Source organism: Anoplopoma fimbria, chromosome 23 (assembly GCF_027596085.1).
Source record: "Anoplopoma fimbria isolate UVic2021 breed Golden Eagle Sablefish chromosome 23, Afim_UVic_2022, whole genome shotgun sequence".
NCBI classification, from domain to species: Eukaryota; Metazoa; Chordata; class Actinopteri; order Perciformes; family Anoplopomatidae; genus Anoplopoma; species Anoplopoma fimbria.
The window spans coordinates 11448598-11466920 of NC_072471.1; the positions used below are offsets into that span (position 1 = coordinate 11448598).

The 18323-nt window shown below is 41.5% G+C and overlaps 1 protein-coding gene across 1 annotated transcript in view; it reads right to left on the reverse strand.

The window, feature by feature from the left end:
* Nucleotides 1-16980, reverse strand: part of pdzrn4 (PDZ domain containing ring finger 4) — a 32688-nt gene extending 15708 nt beyond the window's left edge. Inside the window, exon 1 of the mRNA XM_054624783.1 lies at nt 16912-16980. Within this exon, the coding sequence (XP_054480758.1) occupies nt 16912-16980 (69 nt within the window). The remainder of the gene's footprint in view (nt 1-16911) is intronic.
* Between the last annotated feature and the right edge of the window lie 1343 nt (nt 16981-18323).

Sequence of the window (18323 nt, forward strand, 5' to 3'; positions counted from 1 at the left end):
TATTGCATGGTCTTTGTCTTTTCATCAACACTGTTCTGAAAAGGCAGTGACTATAGAATCAGTTAAGTTGAGACCCAGTAAACCATCAGACCTTTGGTATTAATTGTCGATGTATTGCTACAAATATTCATACAAATGAAAAAAACATTTTGGCTGCTCAGTCTGCAAGAAAGGATTTAGCTTAAGTGTAAAAAGAAATACATGGGTCAATACATTAAAGTATTTACAATCACCCCTACCTAAGGCTAGCTTTGGCTTACTCACCATGTCAGCTTTAACTTAATATAGTGTTCTTGCTTAAGTTTTTTGGTCTTTGGAGCCAGAATTTTTAGACCTGTAGTTACCGCAAATGTGTACTACATGCTTATTGTCCAGCCAACCTTAATTCAGAGCACTGTCTCATCTTGTGCTATGAACAGTTCTGTGCATTTTATTTTACATTCACTTTTTGACATGACTCTACAAAGGCTTTAAGGTCACACAAATAGCAAACGGCGAGCCTCAGCTACCAGCCATTTATGTCACATTTTGCTGCCTGTGATGCACCAATTACACACATCATTGGCTATACGGGTTTACTAGCGGACCGTGGTGTGGAAATGGTTGGTACATGTGTTGAGACCGGGTTGAAAGTAGCACAGTGATAGCCAATCAGTGCCGGGCCTGAGGCTTTCAATATGCTCAAGAGATGGACTAATGTCAACCTTTAAATGTGTCACACGGTTGGATCAGTGGGCCATTAAGATGGCTAAATGTTTCCACTTTTGAACACAAACAGGAGCAATAAGGAAAGCTAAGAGATAAGAGTTTATTTGTGTGTGTGTGTGTGTGTGTGTGTGTGTGTGTGTGTGTGTGTGTGTGTGTGTGTGTGTGTGTGTGTGTGTGTGTGTGTGTGTGTGTGTGTGTGTGCACGAGAATGGGTGGGTTTGCTGTGCAGAGATAAGAGGGTGATGGAAACCACTCAACCTCACAGCTAAATCTGACTGATACGGTCTCATTGTGAGCAAATGGAGGCAGACACACACACATGTGCACACAGTTTAAACATGACATCAGCTCCCCACGGACTTAAAACAGCTCTACAATGCCGCTGTTTGCATTAGCCATGTTTGACTGAATAATGGCAGTATCTCAGACTGAATAGGCTTACAATGGACCACGAAACAATAAGCTGCCGAAAGACCCCCTGCCTATTCAACAACGACCCAGCCTGCATCTGAAGGAAACACAGAGCTCAACACCAGCACCCAGCTTTCTTCCAGAAATCCCACAGATAATGTTTTTTTGTAAACTTCAGTTCAATATAAGTGAGATTGTTTTTACATTGAAATTGGCATATTGTGATGAGTGAGGAAGCGCAGGTGGCGGGCTCCAATAATCTGTCAAATCTCATTTATTTTACTCCTTTAGCTGCATTGAGATGGTTCATGGGGGCCGCTCTCATGTGGCGAGGGCTCACTGTCGTAAATGTCTCATTTCAATAATAAAAGTCTCTGACATGCAATATCACCTATGTGCAGCGGAGGCAAAGAAGATGATGGTTTCATAAATTTGAGTGGCAGGCTGTGCAACTGGTGGGCCATGCTGGGTCAACTGCATCATGCCGATTCTTGCTTTGTGCTGGATGAGAATAACACAATGCTATGAATGCATGTGTAACACCCAGGGCGAGCAAGCAAAACAGAATGACAGGATTGAAATAAACCATTTTTTCCCCATTTGTCTTTCCAAAACATTCTAATCTTGATCAGCTAATGTTCAATATTAATAGCTTGCAAATGGTCAAATAAAGATAGCCTACAGCCAGTTGCTAATCCAGGGGATCTTCTGTGTTTTGTTTTGGTTGGATTCAGACACAATATTTGAACTGATCTATAACTGAAGATTTAGGAAGCTTTGGAAGTTGCACTGTCTCCAATGCCTCAACTGTCTTTAACAAATGTTAGCATCTCAACACTTAAATTTCTCTTTGTTACAAAAGTTTTGTTCAAGATTTTGTAATTATTTTTGGTAGACATGAGTGAAGTTTAGTTTCCTTATTCAGTCAGAAAGTGAAAAAACCACAACTCTGATATTACCTCTTACTTACAGTACAATTACTGCACCTGCAATTTCAAAGGACATAGAGAATCCTAAATATAGCATTGTGTGAAATGTTACTCTTAATGCTAAGAGTGGCTGAAAAACATATAATTCACGAGAATTATAGACAATTTCAAGCTGAGTATGATGACTCTGTGGGATAAATGATACATTTGAGTAAAGACAAATTGTGTGAGGTAAGGAGAGGTTGAAGAAACCTAAATCAGTCAAAATGCAAAATATTAACCTCAGGTTACTCTCTTAACTTACAAATTTTTTCAAAGTTTCAAAGTTTTACTTCAGAAAAACCCTGACTTAACCTAAAAGTGCATGAGGAGTTTGTGAGATTTCACCTCTGTTTTGCATTTTGAGCCTGATTTGTTCGTCTTTCCCAATCAGAAACTGTTCACTATGCATTGTAACGCTCTGCTGTTTTACATTTCTGTATCACACCAATTAATCAAAGTGACAAGGTATTTAATGAGAGGCAATTAGAGTGTTAACCAAAATGCAAATCAGATGGAGAGAGAGCGGAAGGGGATGCTGCGAGAGATGCGTGTTTGGGTTGGTAGTAGTAGCAGCGGCTTGCGGTATGTGTGTGTTCGAGTGTGTGTGCGATAAGCTATGGCAACGGGTTCAAGGAGATTTCACTCAGTGCTCTTATTAGAACTCTTATTCACCGGTTTCCTGCCTGTGTTTATGGGCTCATCTGCACCCATGATTGCATCTATGTCCATCCCTGCGAGTGTCTTTACAACTTGTAATGAGTGTCCTTCACAGTTTTTCACGGACGTGGGCTCCTGCACAACAGGCAAAAACAACCAATTAGTTCTGCATGGAGGAAGACCTCATGACAACATGAAACATGGATTAAATAGCTGCTGTCGGGACGGATGTTAAGTAGCCCGCTCAAGTCAATCCCTTGTACATCATACAGTATCTGTTAGCGGTAGATTAGACTGTGTTTCCTCTTGGAATCGCTCTTCACAGTGCTGGCTTGTTTTTAGCTTTTAGATCTTCACTTCAGAGGGAGCGTTAAATGTAAAAATGTATGAACTTTTAGCACAAAACTGGCATGCTTCAAATGGTTATTCAAAGTCGCGCAGCAACAGCAGAGACCAGTGCTTCCCACATGTCCCTGTTCTATAATATCTGCTAAAAGTAACAGGCCGGTGTACTGTCCTTCAACTGGTTATCCTGGATTCAAGCCCCTCATCATGAAGCATCGGCACTGCTGAAGTGTCCTTCAACAAGATCGACTTTGCTGCTCTGCAGCTGATCATACTCTGTTACCTTCCCATGGAGGGCTAAAACAAAAGCTTATTTCCTACATTTCCCAGAATCACTTTAGACAACCTTCATCATAGCCAGACCTCGATTTTTGAGCCAATAACTCCTTTAAAACATGAAAGCTCTTATAATCAAGGTTGGGATCAATGTGGCTGGCAAGGTTTCCTTTTTATTCTAAGTTGTGTGAGATAGCCAGACTACAAAGAGAACAGTTTGCTGTTATCTGGTAGAAAGAGATGAAATGTGAGTACTTTCACACCCTACTTTTCATTCAATTTGATTTTCTAATTTATTTATTTTTCATTGTCATTTCTTTAATGTAATCAAAAACAAAACTACTTATATGTCTCAAACAAAATGTGTTAAATATATTTTTTTATCAACAGGGATAGGACTGAAATGCAGACCGGGGAGGCATGACTTCAGTGAATTTATTGTTGAAATCGCTCACAGGCAGGTACAAGGTAACATACAGCTAAAAGATGCTCAAACACAAAAGCAGTAACAAACAGAGCAACCAGGTAAAAGGCCGGTATATATGGGGCTGGAGCTAATTAAAGGGAATGAGATGCAGGTGGGTGATTTGGTGATGCAGGTCAGGTGAGGTAAAGGGGTTATTGGAGGTCAGGAGGGAGTGGCAGGTTTTGGAATGATGTGATAGTAAGCTAACAGGAAAATCACATGAGTAGATTGAAGAATTAAGGAATCAATACTGGGAGATGTGGGAGGATTCATGTATTTTCAAAAGTATTGTTTATTGTTACCCTTGGATGGAGTACAAATAGGCCCATTTGGCATCCTCAAAAATAGATGTCTACTTATGATATTTTATGTAAGCATGCGAATGCCTCTATTGTCTTTAAAATGACTGAAATGGATTTTATTCATCCAAAAATATTAGTCATTTTATTTCTCTCATTCTCGTTTCTGTGGAGTGATTTTTCTTTGTCTTGCTGTCAAGGGTTTATTTCCCCTTTTGTCTGTCATTGTAACTGCAAGTCAGCCCATTTTATTTAGATTCAATGTGTAAAAACACCGTATATTGCCAAAGCACTCCTAAAACAGAGAGTACATTACTCTCTGTTCTATGGGTTTTGTGAGTGTCTCGAGGGTTTTCTCCTCTCCAGCTCCTCACATGTCTATTTTTCCCCACCCCAGTGTGAAACCAGCAGCGGTATAAACGTGCACGCTGACATCAGAGACTGTTGACTTGTGACTGTCATTCCAAGCAGCCATTTCTGATGCAAGTGGGGGGAAATCAAAGGTTATCATCTGTCAGTGAACACATTAAGAACCATCTCATTTCCTGCTCTTTGTCCCACTTCAAAATGCAAGCCGGCTTCCTTTCAATTAGGCTTCATGAATACTGATACTTCCCACTGGTACAACCTTGGAATCAAACATGATTTGTCTCGTATCCTGCGTTTTTGGTTTTTTACAATGTGAGTATTTTTCTTTTTTATTCACAACACAACAGCATATGTGACACTTTCAGGGGAAAAACAACCTCCTACTGTATCATCACTGAGGTAATCCAAAGCATATGAATTAAAACATTCTTTATACAATAAAAGACCCAATTGCAAAAGTCGAGGAGGTTTGCTTTACACTGCCTTGTTCAATCCACAATCGTATTAAACATCTACAGTAGCCTGGCAGTTCTTTTCATTCTCTTTCATAAAATGACAAATCCCTTTTCACCTGGTGGGCTCATACATCATGGCAGGGCCAATGTGTCTGTGTTTAACTAATAGGCTCTGTGTCCTCAAGCAGCCACGGATGGCACGGGTTATGACAAACTGCATCAACAAGACATTCATTACCCTCAACATCCTAGCAACCAAATCACAATTACCCTGATCCAAGAGTGAGCATTCAGCCCGCTGCCATACTCTTATTCCTCGCACAACATGTCGGCAATGCATAAATTAGCCTTCTTTTGTCACATTGGGGGGTTGGCGGGTATGAGAATTAGCCTAGTTTGATTTATTGTGATGAAACTAGGTGAACTGATGGCAGATGACTACAAAACGTCTTTCCTGGCAAATCAACAGATATACTTTCATTTTCGCTCTGCGTGCATCTGTATATATGAATGTGTTGGTGTGTCTTTTTTGTGTGAACATTTTATGATGAATCCTTGTATATGTGCATCTATGCAGGCAGTTGTCTTGTCTGACTAATGTACTTGGTCTGCGCTGTGCCAGGACTCTATTGTTGCACTGTGTCCTCCCCACAGTCATTAGATCGCCATTAATCTCTCATCTGCCATTAAAACAACAGCCAGGGAGCTGGGCTGAACAATACAGTGGCCCTTCCTCCAGCCCCTCGACACATACTTGCAATGAGTTTGAATTAGGCTCTCAGGGGTCACCGATTAGACCCACATAATTCATCCAGACGGCTGAGTTCACAAAGAGGTTATGTCTTACTCCTCTATATGGGAAAGCTGAACATACAGTCTCAATCCAAGCATGTCATCGTTTATTGTACTGTTTTTAGTTAAAAACGAGACTGGTGATCTTATTCTCGACAAATCCCATTGGAAAACCAACAATGAAGTCAAGTAGGCCAGATAAAGGGTGAATTCCTCTGTGCCATTGACCTCCATTGTTGTCAAAAAAGCAGCGTTAAAAACACAACATAAGGCAAAAGGTGACGCATTCTTTCATCACCAAGAACCAGGGCACTGTAGTTTATTTTGAGCCCATCCCACAAAGACCATTCTACTGCCATTAAAACCCGCTAGTGCCCCAAATGTGTTAATGCACTGCTGAAAATAGTTTTGAACAAATGCATTACTTTCTCCTGTTTGAGTAAAGTTTGCTCAAAACTGCAGTGCCCAGCTATATTAGGATGTTATTAGGCCTTTCAGAAAAAATGAAACTATATGCCATTTTATATTGTTTATAATTTCATAGTAGCATTGACAGCCTATTGTTTATGGTTATCTTTAGGTCTTTTATTGTATTTTTATTATTATTATTTTATTTACTTTGAATATGTAGTGTTTTGGAAATTGGCCATTTATTAAATACCAAATTACCCAGAAAAGTTAGATTGTTTAGAGAAGAAAAAAAAACTTTTCTTTAAATTTAGCACAGCAGTTAGAGCTGACTTATAAATGTGGCAATGGCTCTTAAAATATTCCATTCAGTTTCTGCTGCCTTGTTTTCATTGTTCTGGGTCTAAGTAACAGCAGAACTGAGGGTAATTCGTACAGACATACTAGCACAGGGTTTTAACGTTGTCATCAAAGTGACACCCTGCAAACACCAGTGAAGAGACAGGCAGATTTAGAACTTAGACTAAATGAATGCTGACTGAGTAGATCATTAGAAATTTGCATAGCCTCTCATAGCTTGAAGCATTTTGTAGACTCATAACTATGTAGAAGAAAATCTTTACCGAGTTCATAATCTTTTTTTTAATATTTGAATTAAGACAGGAATCTTGAGGAATTATTATTGGACATCGGACTCCAACTCCTTTAATAATGAGTTAGTTTACACCATAAATCAGAGAGATGATGTTAATTTTAAATTTAAAACTGTTCTGTTCATGAAAGGAGGCATCCTTATTAAGGAAATCTTTCTATGTATCTTTGTTATTCACTTGAGCATAGTTAGTTCCAGGCAAAAGAGAGCCAGCTCCAGATGCAGTGGCATAATTAGCAAAGCATGCTAAAGCTTGGAAAGTGAAAACATTTTACTGGGGAGCAGGAAAATGAAAGATTTATGTGCTGCTTTTTGCATAAAATTAAGTATTTTTTTAAAAAGCCTGGAGTGTGAACTTTCCATTTTTTCCCCTTCTCCCACCAAACCTTTGCCTTTTTCAGTTTTAAGTGATGCATGTTTATGCTCACTGGAAGCACCTAACCCATTAGCATTATTCATAACATGAAGTTTCCCCAGTCAGCCTCTTTGGTGGAGAAGAAAAACTACCTCACACTCCACTAACTGTGAGCGAGCAAGGAGAGCTCTTCCTTCAATGAAAAATACCTTCATCCAGAAGCATGGTTGGTTAGTTAAGAGAGAGACACACTGTGTTGCGATTTAGCCCTCAAATCGACCCGCCTCAATCAAGACTTAGACTGTATTCACAGTTCCAGGCAGGTGAATGTAAATCTACAATATGACCGAGTGAATGGCTAATCACATTAGCCATCAACGTATTATAAGTTGGATGATGATGAGTGTCTGCGTGTGGGTAATTTTCAGACTATGTCACAGATTGACTCTAAATCGAATCACCGTTTCTCAAAATGGGTCAAAGGCCTCATTTGTGTGAGTCTCCACAAAACAAGCACATGAAGCATGTGTAATGATGATGGCTGACTAAGAACATACGCTTTCAGGACGATAAGATAAGATAAGACTACTTGTGGCCATCTTTTTTATACCCAGACAAGAGTGTTGATATTGGACTCTTAATCCTAGATTGTGTTAAATGATGACCTTTTTTTTTACATCCAGTGCCATTATTTGTAAAATTCTTCCTTTTTAAGGTTAAAAACGTTTGTCTAAACGTTACCAAACCTTAACTATGGCGGATATGAAAATATTCATATGGGTCATTTTGAAAGGCACATGTTTTGACACATATTGTATTTGGAGGCCTTGTTGCACAAAGACTGCATTTGCAAAGGAACTTTGCTGTCAGTTGTGCGTAAAGAATGAACATAGCGTGATATTGTTCTTTAAGGTTTATTTTTTACCAAATACATATCTCCTGAGGATTTCTGCTTGAACAATTCTCAGCATGAAGGGATTTTTTTTTAGACATATTGCCCTGCACTTTAGGGAAAACACTCAACCCACACCAACATGGTTGTTGAAATATAAAAGGATGAGCAGAGGATATCCCTTGACCAACGTTTGTGAAATGTTTAACTTAGGTATGCAAACCTTTAATTGTCTTAACAACCTTCTCAAGACACTAATTTGCCATTGTGCTCGTTGTTTCGGAGCTGTTAGTGCCTGCACCTGCTGTGATCTCTGCATTTACAGTCATAAATCATTCATTTCATTCCACACCTAACAAGATTGAATGAAACTGCACCACAGAAGACATGATCTAATACATTTCCTCAACCTAACAACAACAACAAAGACCCATCCACAGTGCTTCGGCCCGCTCTCCATCCTGAGGGCATTTCCCGTATCAACACCAGGCTTATGGTTACACCCTGCGCTAAATGCATTCATTCCCCCCCCCTACTATGCAGATGGTTTAGTGTTATTCTATCCGTAACTGGACTCGATGCAGGCTCTGAGTGGGCCTAATGAGTCCTAGCCCCAAGTTGGTTAAGTGGGAATTCAACACCAGCGCCCTGCTGTAACCTAATCTCCCTTTAGACCACCTGGGCCCAGGATCCACCCTGTGGGTTCAGAACACACTTGGCAGTGGCAGTGCAGCAGTGCATTTGCATTTTTAAGCATTTAGCTAACAGCCTAATCGAGACACATACTCTATGCAGAATAGTTTAGCTTTAAAACATGTTGTAGAGCAGATCTCATAGTGACTGAGAGAAAACATCATAACTGACAATACAAGCTGGAGATGCTCATGTCTCAGAGCCACTGTTCTTTGAAAATAAGCTGTAACAAATACCTCTTTCTGCCCCGAAATGATTATGCGTGATGGAGAAATTCTTGGCAAAGAGAAAGAGCAGGGCGGAAAAAAAGTGAAGGTTTTCTTTTATAGTTTAACTGACATTTGGTCTCAGATGAGAATTGCACCTTCGCTGCCAAAGAACTCATCCAAAGATCTGACTGAGAGAAATATTATGCTAATGTAGAGGATGTTAGATGTTCTTTATGTCTAAGAACTTGTGTCTTAGCATTTTTTCCCCCTACTGAAACAGCTAAATATCTAGGGGGGGTTTGTGTGCATGTTTTGTGTGTATGTATAGATTTCTGTAGCGGCATGTTGCAGCAAATGACTGCAACATATCCATAACAGCTCCAGATGGTTCATTGTAACATCTGTCTAACCTGACAAAACATAGCCTGCAGCGTGTGGCCATAAGGTGCATTATTGGGTTATTCCAGCACAAGGTTGGCTTCAAACCATATAACCATCATCGGCTAACGGCACACACACTGAGGCTAGACAAAATGTGTGTCCTCCCCGACTGACAGACTATCTCTGTGTCCTCCATCACTGTATCTTTCTTTGCAGGGTTTTCCCAACCACGCATGAAAAATTAGAGCACCTCAGAGGGCGGGGTCATGGCAAAGTGTATTAATGAGTCGGGTAGACAGACAGTGACAAACAAGCAGGAAGACAGACAGGGGCAGTGGAATGGAACAGACTTCAAACTGTGTTTGGTGACTGATAAGTGATGGGAGGAGGAGAGGAGGGCGAGACTTTGTGTTTCGGAAAGGGCGAGGTTAAGAAGGAGAATGGGGGGTTTGAAAGGAATTATTGATGGCTCGTCTTTTCCCGCTCTGGTTCTCTCCCCTCATGCTTTACTATTGCACAATCCTCTCTTTATTTTCTTTCTACCCTTTCCCTCCTCTACCTTTTCTATTTTTCTCCCACCCCCACCACTCTCTGCCACCCCTTCTCCTTCTCCCTCTCCCTATACCTCCTATCATCTTGGCCAGGCCACTTGGCCAATTGGTGAGTATGGTAATCAGCTAGAGGCTGATAACAACTGATAAGTCCTCTTGTCAGGCACTGAGAGCTTGAATGACATTTTTACACAGTTGTAAAAAAAGGAAAACACACCGTAAAGCTGATGAATGGATTCACTCTGTGTGGTTTTCCTAACGCGTGGTACATTAATGTACACAGTATGTGCAAATAGGCATATTTACCTCTTTAACAACACTGTGTAGTTGTGTGTACAGGCATTATGTGTGCCTTTTGTGGTGGGGAGACAGGAGGGGGGGTTGAGGAGTGTCACTTTGCCCACATGAAGGGCTTTCATCCTGGGCTTATCAGAGCCAACGCAGGGGGAGATCGTTGGCTGCTGGAGCGAAACGGCGACTGTTGCCGTTCCCACCTAAACGCCGGACCCGTCTTCCCCTGACTTTGTAATTCCCCCTCACACACTCAGCAAGGAAGCGGAGTGTATGTATGTCTGCTTACAACCAGGCAGACAGATACACAAAGAAAGAACCCAGCTAGACAAGGACATCGATGTACAGAGTGACAAGCTAACTGCCATCATCCCTGTCACTCACACACACTGCAAGGAAACACGCACAAATTCATTCACAATAAAATCAAAATCAACACATCTATCCATTCCAATTGTTTCCATATTTCTCATAACAAGCAAACAGAGTCAACAACAACACCAGGGTGCTGTTTCCCGTGATAACTTGACACTGAAAAATCACCTGTTTCCTGTTTCCAGTTTGGCCGGCGACCAGGAGACGTGCTACTCACAGCGCCGGTGACGAGGCCATATGCACCTCTAAATCATGCGGTATTACCACCACGCTGTGCTCCAACGAGCAACTATAACCATGATGGAAGACACCAGATGATCTGAGTTCAACAGCAGAGTTCATTTACATAATGCTACTTTAACGTTTTTAGTGGGGGAAAGCCATTACCCTGAGTTTATGTTTTAGTACCTCTAAGCTTTGAAAGTGTGAGCGTTAAATGTTTTTCCTTTTTTGCAGTAAAATACATAAAATAATACAAATCAGATAACAGACTTTAATGCAAGAAATGATGTATGGGTTTAGAAATGTGTTCCATTTTCTGACGTGCAGTACAAAACTGCCATTTAAGACCACGCAGCAAGTGACTGTGTATGAGACAGACACAGACTTGTCAAGTGGAATTACACTCACAGGTGAAAAGGTCAAACTCACTGACCCGCACGCACAGGAAGACAAGTTGTTGGGCAGACAAATGCAGGAAAAAATGGAAAGGTCACTTCATTCTATACTTTCTGAAAAAGCTCAAAATCCCATCAAAGAAACAGAGACAAGTTGTGCCTCTCTGGTAAGAAGACAGCTGATGAATCAGGTGATACCACCTCCATTAGTCCATTTTGGTCATCTGTAGCATTTCTTTGACCTCAAAACATCATTCAGAAATGAGATCTTGGAGCAGAAGATTATAATCATTAAATGTTCTTATTACAAGATTGGGAGCATTTCTATTGCAGTCTTACTTTTGGATCACAGGAATAATCATGCTGTAGTTGCATGATGCGGTTTTGTGGATTTTCCATTTCCACTACATTTTCTGCCTCCACACGTCTCTTTACAACCTCTCAGGCTGATGTAACTGATAGCACCTACATAGTCCACATCCTTATCTGGATGAAGTAGCGGTCTGAAGTGACCATATGGAGGTGACGGCTGTGTGGGTCTTACCACAGCTTCCCCTGCTCTGTGTGGCACTCTCTGGAAACCATAGGTGGTGGCGGGAGGCGGGATGAAAGGGGTGACTGTCTAGCCCCCTCCATGCTGTCCAACAGGCTGGACATGTGGCACAGCATCTGTGTCCGGAGGACCGGCTCACACCAAATATTGGCCTGGGACACAACCGTACACACCCACATAAGAAGGGGGAGGGAGGTGAAAATAAAACTTAAAGGTGATCACCTTGTGCCTATGGTTTATTATATGAAAATGTATGAAAAAATGACTTAAATACAGGGATGAGAGATAATACAGAAATATTGTGTTCCATAACACATGAATGCGTGTGTTAGCTTTGTCCTCCTCATCAAGTCTAATATGTGCATGCATTGTTTCCTATGAATCCTTTTTTACAAGTGTTCACCATTTAGAATCCCAATAACAATGAAAACACAAAAACGTTGAATGGTATCGAGAAGAAAAATGCTGACTTAATTAGATAGGGGTTTGATATGATAAATGCTTCAACAATTATACATTTAATGATTATATTCAATATGTGACCCAACATCCAATAGCTGAACTTATTAAAAAGGCCCACAATGAAATGAACCTGACCTGACTAAAATGCACTCAATAAGCCATGCTTATGCTTGGTTTGAATCATAATTAATCAGGAATTCTTCCATAGAAAACAAACATTACCTTATTACTTAGCAGAAATCCAGGGGAGGATTAAACACAGAGCAGTTAGTGGCTTTTGTATTGTTGTGTGATACAATAGTGCTGACTTTGGTATAACTATAAGGACAAAACAAATTTGTCCAGTGAGGCTCTGAAGGCCAGAGGCTGTGGGACAATGTAACACAGCCACAAGCAAAATACATGGAATAGCAATTACTAAAGCCAGAATGGGGCCCCGCAGTGTGAGTGTGCAGAGATACACACACACACAAAATCACAAATGAAACGTTGAATGTAAATGGTCTGACGGAAGTCATAACTCTGTCAGTGGCCGCTGGGCAGCAGGGGTTGTGCAGCTGTGTGAACAGAGATAGCCACTGTGGTGTTGGAGTCACCAAGGAAGGCCCGCAGGCTGACAACTGGAATTGGCCTCTGAGATGTGCTGAACAGGTCTGTTCCAAACACTATACATCAATTTTTCAGGGGGAAATAATCACCACAAGTGAAAAAATAGCTGCAATCCATTTTCATTGTCATTGTTTCACCCACAAAAGACATTTACCATCTAAAATGAAAAATCACCCTAAAGGACTACTTTAGGTGGCAATAGTCGCTACACACCAGCCTCTGCTGGGGCGTTATTAAGAATCCTACTGCTTTTCTGGGCATGACCCGCCCTGTTGAGCCTCCAACAAGGATTGACAGGCGTCCATGCTCGCCAAGGTAACCAGATATCTTTAGGTCCTATGCCCTGATCAACGGGCTATCCTGAACCAAACTACTGAAAGTCAATGCCTAACGGGTCTTGCCAAGTAATGCAGTGGGATTCATAATTAAGGTGCTAGTCAGATGTGATTGCTCCACAAGCTTCTAATTTCTCTGTACTGTGCCATTTGCTCTGCCCTGTCAGTTTGCTGTCAGGATTGTACATTATTTCAATAAGGAGTTTTGTTGGAGAGCTAAATACACTCACCGAGCCGACAAGCTTGCTAACTGATCGCTTACTGTCAGTTAGCAAGCTTGTTAGCTTTCTAAGAGGTGCATAACTTATTAAAAAAAGCCATTTGTAACATCAACTATTGTCTCATAACGTTTTGCACTACATTCTCCTCTGCGGAGCTGTAAATTGGATAGCGCAAAATAGTTAATGAGCTACAATTGCTTCCTCCATTTTGGCCTAAAAGGTCGAAAATTTGCGCGATTCACCAGACTTTATCTTTTTCGACAATATGGTGTAATTTACTTTGAGCAACCGGGAGAATCATTTTCAGTGCTGGTGTGACCGAGGCATTTAAATAGAATTTACATTATGCTGCTCTAAAAATGTTGGACAGAAAAGGTCGAACACAGGTAACTGTCTCGCGGAAGGTGGAAGTCAAAGCATAAAGACTTGAATCGATGATGCCATCAGGTGACTGAAAATGATGTCATCAATATCAATCTGTTATTCTGAAATGTGTTTTTGCTCTAACCAGAAACCACATTGATCAGGACTCACCATCCAAGACACAAGTGAGTGAGACACACACACACAGGAGGGATGCATACCCAAAGTACCCGGACAAACAAAAGAATTAGAGTTTGTCCAAAGCCGAGAGTCAACTGCCATCTTTCCTATCCCTGCTTTATAGCAACAGTATCAGCACTGGTATAATGAGCAGGTGGTGTCCTATTGTGTAGCACCGTTGGAACTAAAACAGATCAAAAACACTTTTAGAATCTGTAGTGTTTTGTGTGTGTGTGTGTGCGCCAAAGTGAAGTGAGAGATGGAAGAAACAGATTGCTGCGAGAAAAAAAGACCGAGGGGGGAAAGAGACTAATGAAGGTTATGGAGAAGGAGAAAGTAGGAAGAAGGAGAGGAGAAGAAATTAGTCTGGAATGATAAAAGAGAGGAGAGGCAGAGGGATTGTTGAGGAGTCCCTCTGGATTTGTAAGAATCTCCCCAGCCTCGAGTTTCGGGACAAAGTCACACTGACACACTTACTAAGCTCTCTCTCTCTCTCTTTCTTTTTTATTTCTTTCTCTCTTTCTTTTCCACTGGTAATGAGAACTGTAGGTGTTCGCTGACTGTCACATATTGCAGAGCGCTTAACAGTGCAGGTTTGCACACACACGCCCACACACACACACACACACAATATTCTTGGACATCTGCCACAGCGCCAGGACACCTACAGTGTGATGCGGAAATCGGAGGAAACCAAGGGTCATTTTTATGTTCTCCACAAAAACACCATGCTTTATGATACAATCATGCATCTGTTGTTATGTTATGCCAAACGAATATTGCCGGAACTTTGGCTGTTATATATAGGCTTTGTCATTTTTTTCTTTTTCTGTAAGATAAACCAGTTAATACATTAGCCTACAGTATGCAAATTAAGCAGCGCAAACTCTACATGTAATTCTTCCAAACTTAAAGGGACAGTTTTGCTGGCGCCAACAGCTAGTTAAGAAAGTATATTGGATGGAAATACAGGGAAAAGGTTTTTATATGGATTTGACCAACAAGTTGGTTAGCTTTAGAGTTGCTGGATACAGCAACTCTAAAGCCTTAGGATACAGCCAATCTATCTGTGTCCAGCTGTTTACAGTCTTTGTGCTAAACTAATTAAACCGGCCGCTTGCTCTGGCTAAGACTTTACTGAAAAGACATGATGGTTGTTTCTACTTTTGGCAAGAAAGTAATTGTATTTCCCAAAATGTCAAACTATTCCTTTAATCTATATTATTTCATGAAAATGTCAGCCATATCCTTTTTATATGCCAAAACAATTACTGTTTTATGCTCTGTCGGTTAACATATCCCTTTGTTCTAGCCATTTTACTCAATTCACCTCAACGGCATGAAATGAGCCTAACCTCTCAGGGTTTCCTTTAACTGACATGTCTCATTTTCTTGCACTCCAGCCAGGCAGACAACACAGACATCCACCATCTCATTAGAGCATTGGGGCATTTAGTCAGAGAGCGTAATGAGCTCCAGACTGCAGCGCTGTACCTAACGTTCATGAAAGCAGCGTATAGCAGCGATAGAGGTTATTAGGGGTTGGGATAATGTATTTCTTACATTTCACAGAGCCTATTACACGATCATCAACATCAAAACACTGACAACAGCCTTACTGTCATTTTACACAATGTGATTAGATTTCCCACCAGTGCTATAAATACACACACTTTGGACACGACTGCACACTTTGGACGGTAGTTTATGATATAATGCAAGTATAATTTACGAAACAGAAACTGACTAACAACAGAACTGCTCAGTCTCATTATGCTGTATCCAGTTTCCCCGCTGCCTGTAACCGTGTAAGAAACTAAATGATGAATGAATCCTTGCTGCTGGCCGCATTGTATTCGCTCGTACTGTACTTCAACAACAGAGAAGATCCAGAGCACGTGTTTCCCCACAATGAGCTACACACATATCGCTGCTTTGGAAACAAGCACCAACAATTCACATGTTTATCTCCCTCTGTATTTGAATCTAGTTCACGTTAACAGATGAAACCTGTTCAGATACGACTGACAGTTTTTAAAAAGCAATCAGAGAGAACAAATATATAATATCATGTGTTTTTAAAAAGGAATGGTACATTGGAGATATCTGTTTATCAGTAGATTCACAGTTTGCTGACACTTCCTATCTAATCAACACATTCCAGCCAAGGCCAGTACAAGATGACAAGTTAAACATTCACCGTTTTACTGCTCATTGTGACAATATTATGGCTTGAGCAGATAATAATGAGAGCATCAGTCAACAGAGTTCTTATGTTGTATTTCTGCCTATATATTGGGGAAATTCAATGAATAAAAGTGCCAAATACCAGAGCCAATACTAAGCATCAACATCGCAGTAACTGAATAGTATTTTTTACATGACAGCAGGGGTGAAAACTGTCACATCAGTTCAGAAGAAACAAAAAAAACAAAAACAAGTCCAGTTTCTGACAGACAACAGAGAGGAAAACAGCAGAACACATTTACTGGCTGTTCTTTGAACTGTATTGCTTCTAGACAGTCGCAGGAAAGAAGGGGATGTGATGAATTCCCCCGGAGCCACAGCGCGAGAAAAAGAGCTGAACTTGTCCTCACATCTCCTGCTGCTGAGGAGAAATAACTAGCTCCACTCACTTTGATGGAGAGAGGAATCACACACACACACACACACACACACACACACACAGTACACACACTTGCTCTCCGACTGGCTGCTTGGAAATAACTCATTTTTGTACATTTCTCTCATGTCCCTCTCCCATTTTCTCCCAGTTTCCCAACTAAACCTGCCTGATGCTTTATCTCAAAACCACTGACTTTTCTCAGCTCCTTCTTGTGATTCAATCTCACTTTTTACCATTCTTGCTCAATTCTCCAAAATCATTCCTGCCATGATCATCATCATCATCATCATTTGCATTCTGCAAGATGATGATGATGATGACCCCCCCCCCCCCATTAAAAACACACCAAACCTCCTCCCTCCTCCCTCCTCCCTCTAAGACTCACTCACCTGTGCAATCTCATACAGCAGTTTGTAGTGTTCTTCCCTTTTCTGCAAGGTGCACAAATTGCAGCCCATTCTAGTTGTCAGGGAAACAGCGCAGAAAGCCCCGCTGGAGTGTGTGCTCGCTGTCCGCGGTGTGTGTGAGCTCCCCCTGGGGCGAAACACACTCGGGCTCCTCTGTCCTTGGCTCCCCCGCTCCTCTTCCTCATCCGTGTATCCTCAGAGATCCCCCCCCCTCCTCCTCCTCCTCCTCCTCCTCCTCCTCCTCCTCTGTTGCTCCAAGCCAGGAGACGCACCCACACACACACACGTGTATCAGCTCACTGCTTTAGAGGTTGTGGCTGTAGTTCCTTCAGTGTGTGAGTGTGTGCAGAGGGGGGAGTGTATCAGTGGTAAAGATGAGCAAAAGCACCTGGCTTCTCTTTCCCTCTTGCTTGTCACTCCTTTTTCTTGATTCTCACTTGCATGCCTACATACCACCTCCTCTCTCTCTGTGTGTGAGAACACACTAGTGCGCACACACACTTTTGGCTCATGGAGACACACCTCCTCCTGTGGCAGGCTGCCTACACATGCCCAGCTCCTACACCCAGGCTCATGAACAGACAGCGTCCTCATTGGCTGTTTAAGGAAGAAGGGATGGGAGAAGAGGGAGGGGGACTGGTCTTATCTTGGGCATGTTCAGTATCTGAGCATCAGTGTTGTAGCATGCAGGCGGATGGGGAGCACATGCTGCATTTGTGTTTGTGTGTTGATCTGTTTTTGTATGCTCAACAGTGCATCTTTTTGATATTTGTGTGCACAAAATCCATGTAAAAAAAAATCCCTAAATTTTAATGCAGGAAGTTCAATTAAACAGGAGTTGAAATGCCATCCCTACAGTTAATGAAGTTACTGAGTGAGCTATTTGTCTGCGCCCACATTTGACAACTGGATTTGGCATCTAAATCAATCTAATTTGAATTCAATCAGATAGCATTTTGCACTCAGCACAAGGGTTGGAGGGGTGGTATTTAGTGGCCACCATAGATTAAGAGTCAGAGAGTGAGAGTCACTAAACAGATGCTCCCTCTCCCTGCCTACAGTTAGACAAGGGCACAGGACTGGGGTGACACACACACACACACAGGAAGAAACACAGACCGGTATTGATTGGCTTCAAATTAGCTTCCAGCCCAACTGGCCCCCTCTCCACGGGAGTGGGAGGACAGAGGGGGAGTGAAGGAAAAAGGGGAGAGAGGTGGATTGAAGATGCTGGGATGCTGTTAAGATAAACTGAGAGCACAGTGAAGGTAATAAAACCCTGTTACACTAGAAATGAACGTAATTTGACATGGTAAATGTGTTTTGACAGAAATGTAATGCTGCTCAGATTACCTTTTTAAATCAGCATAATGAGAAGTTGTCAATGAACATTT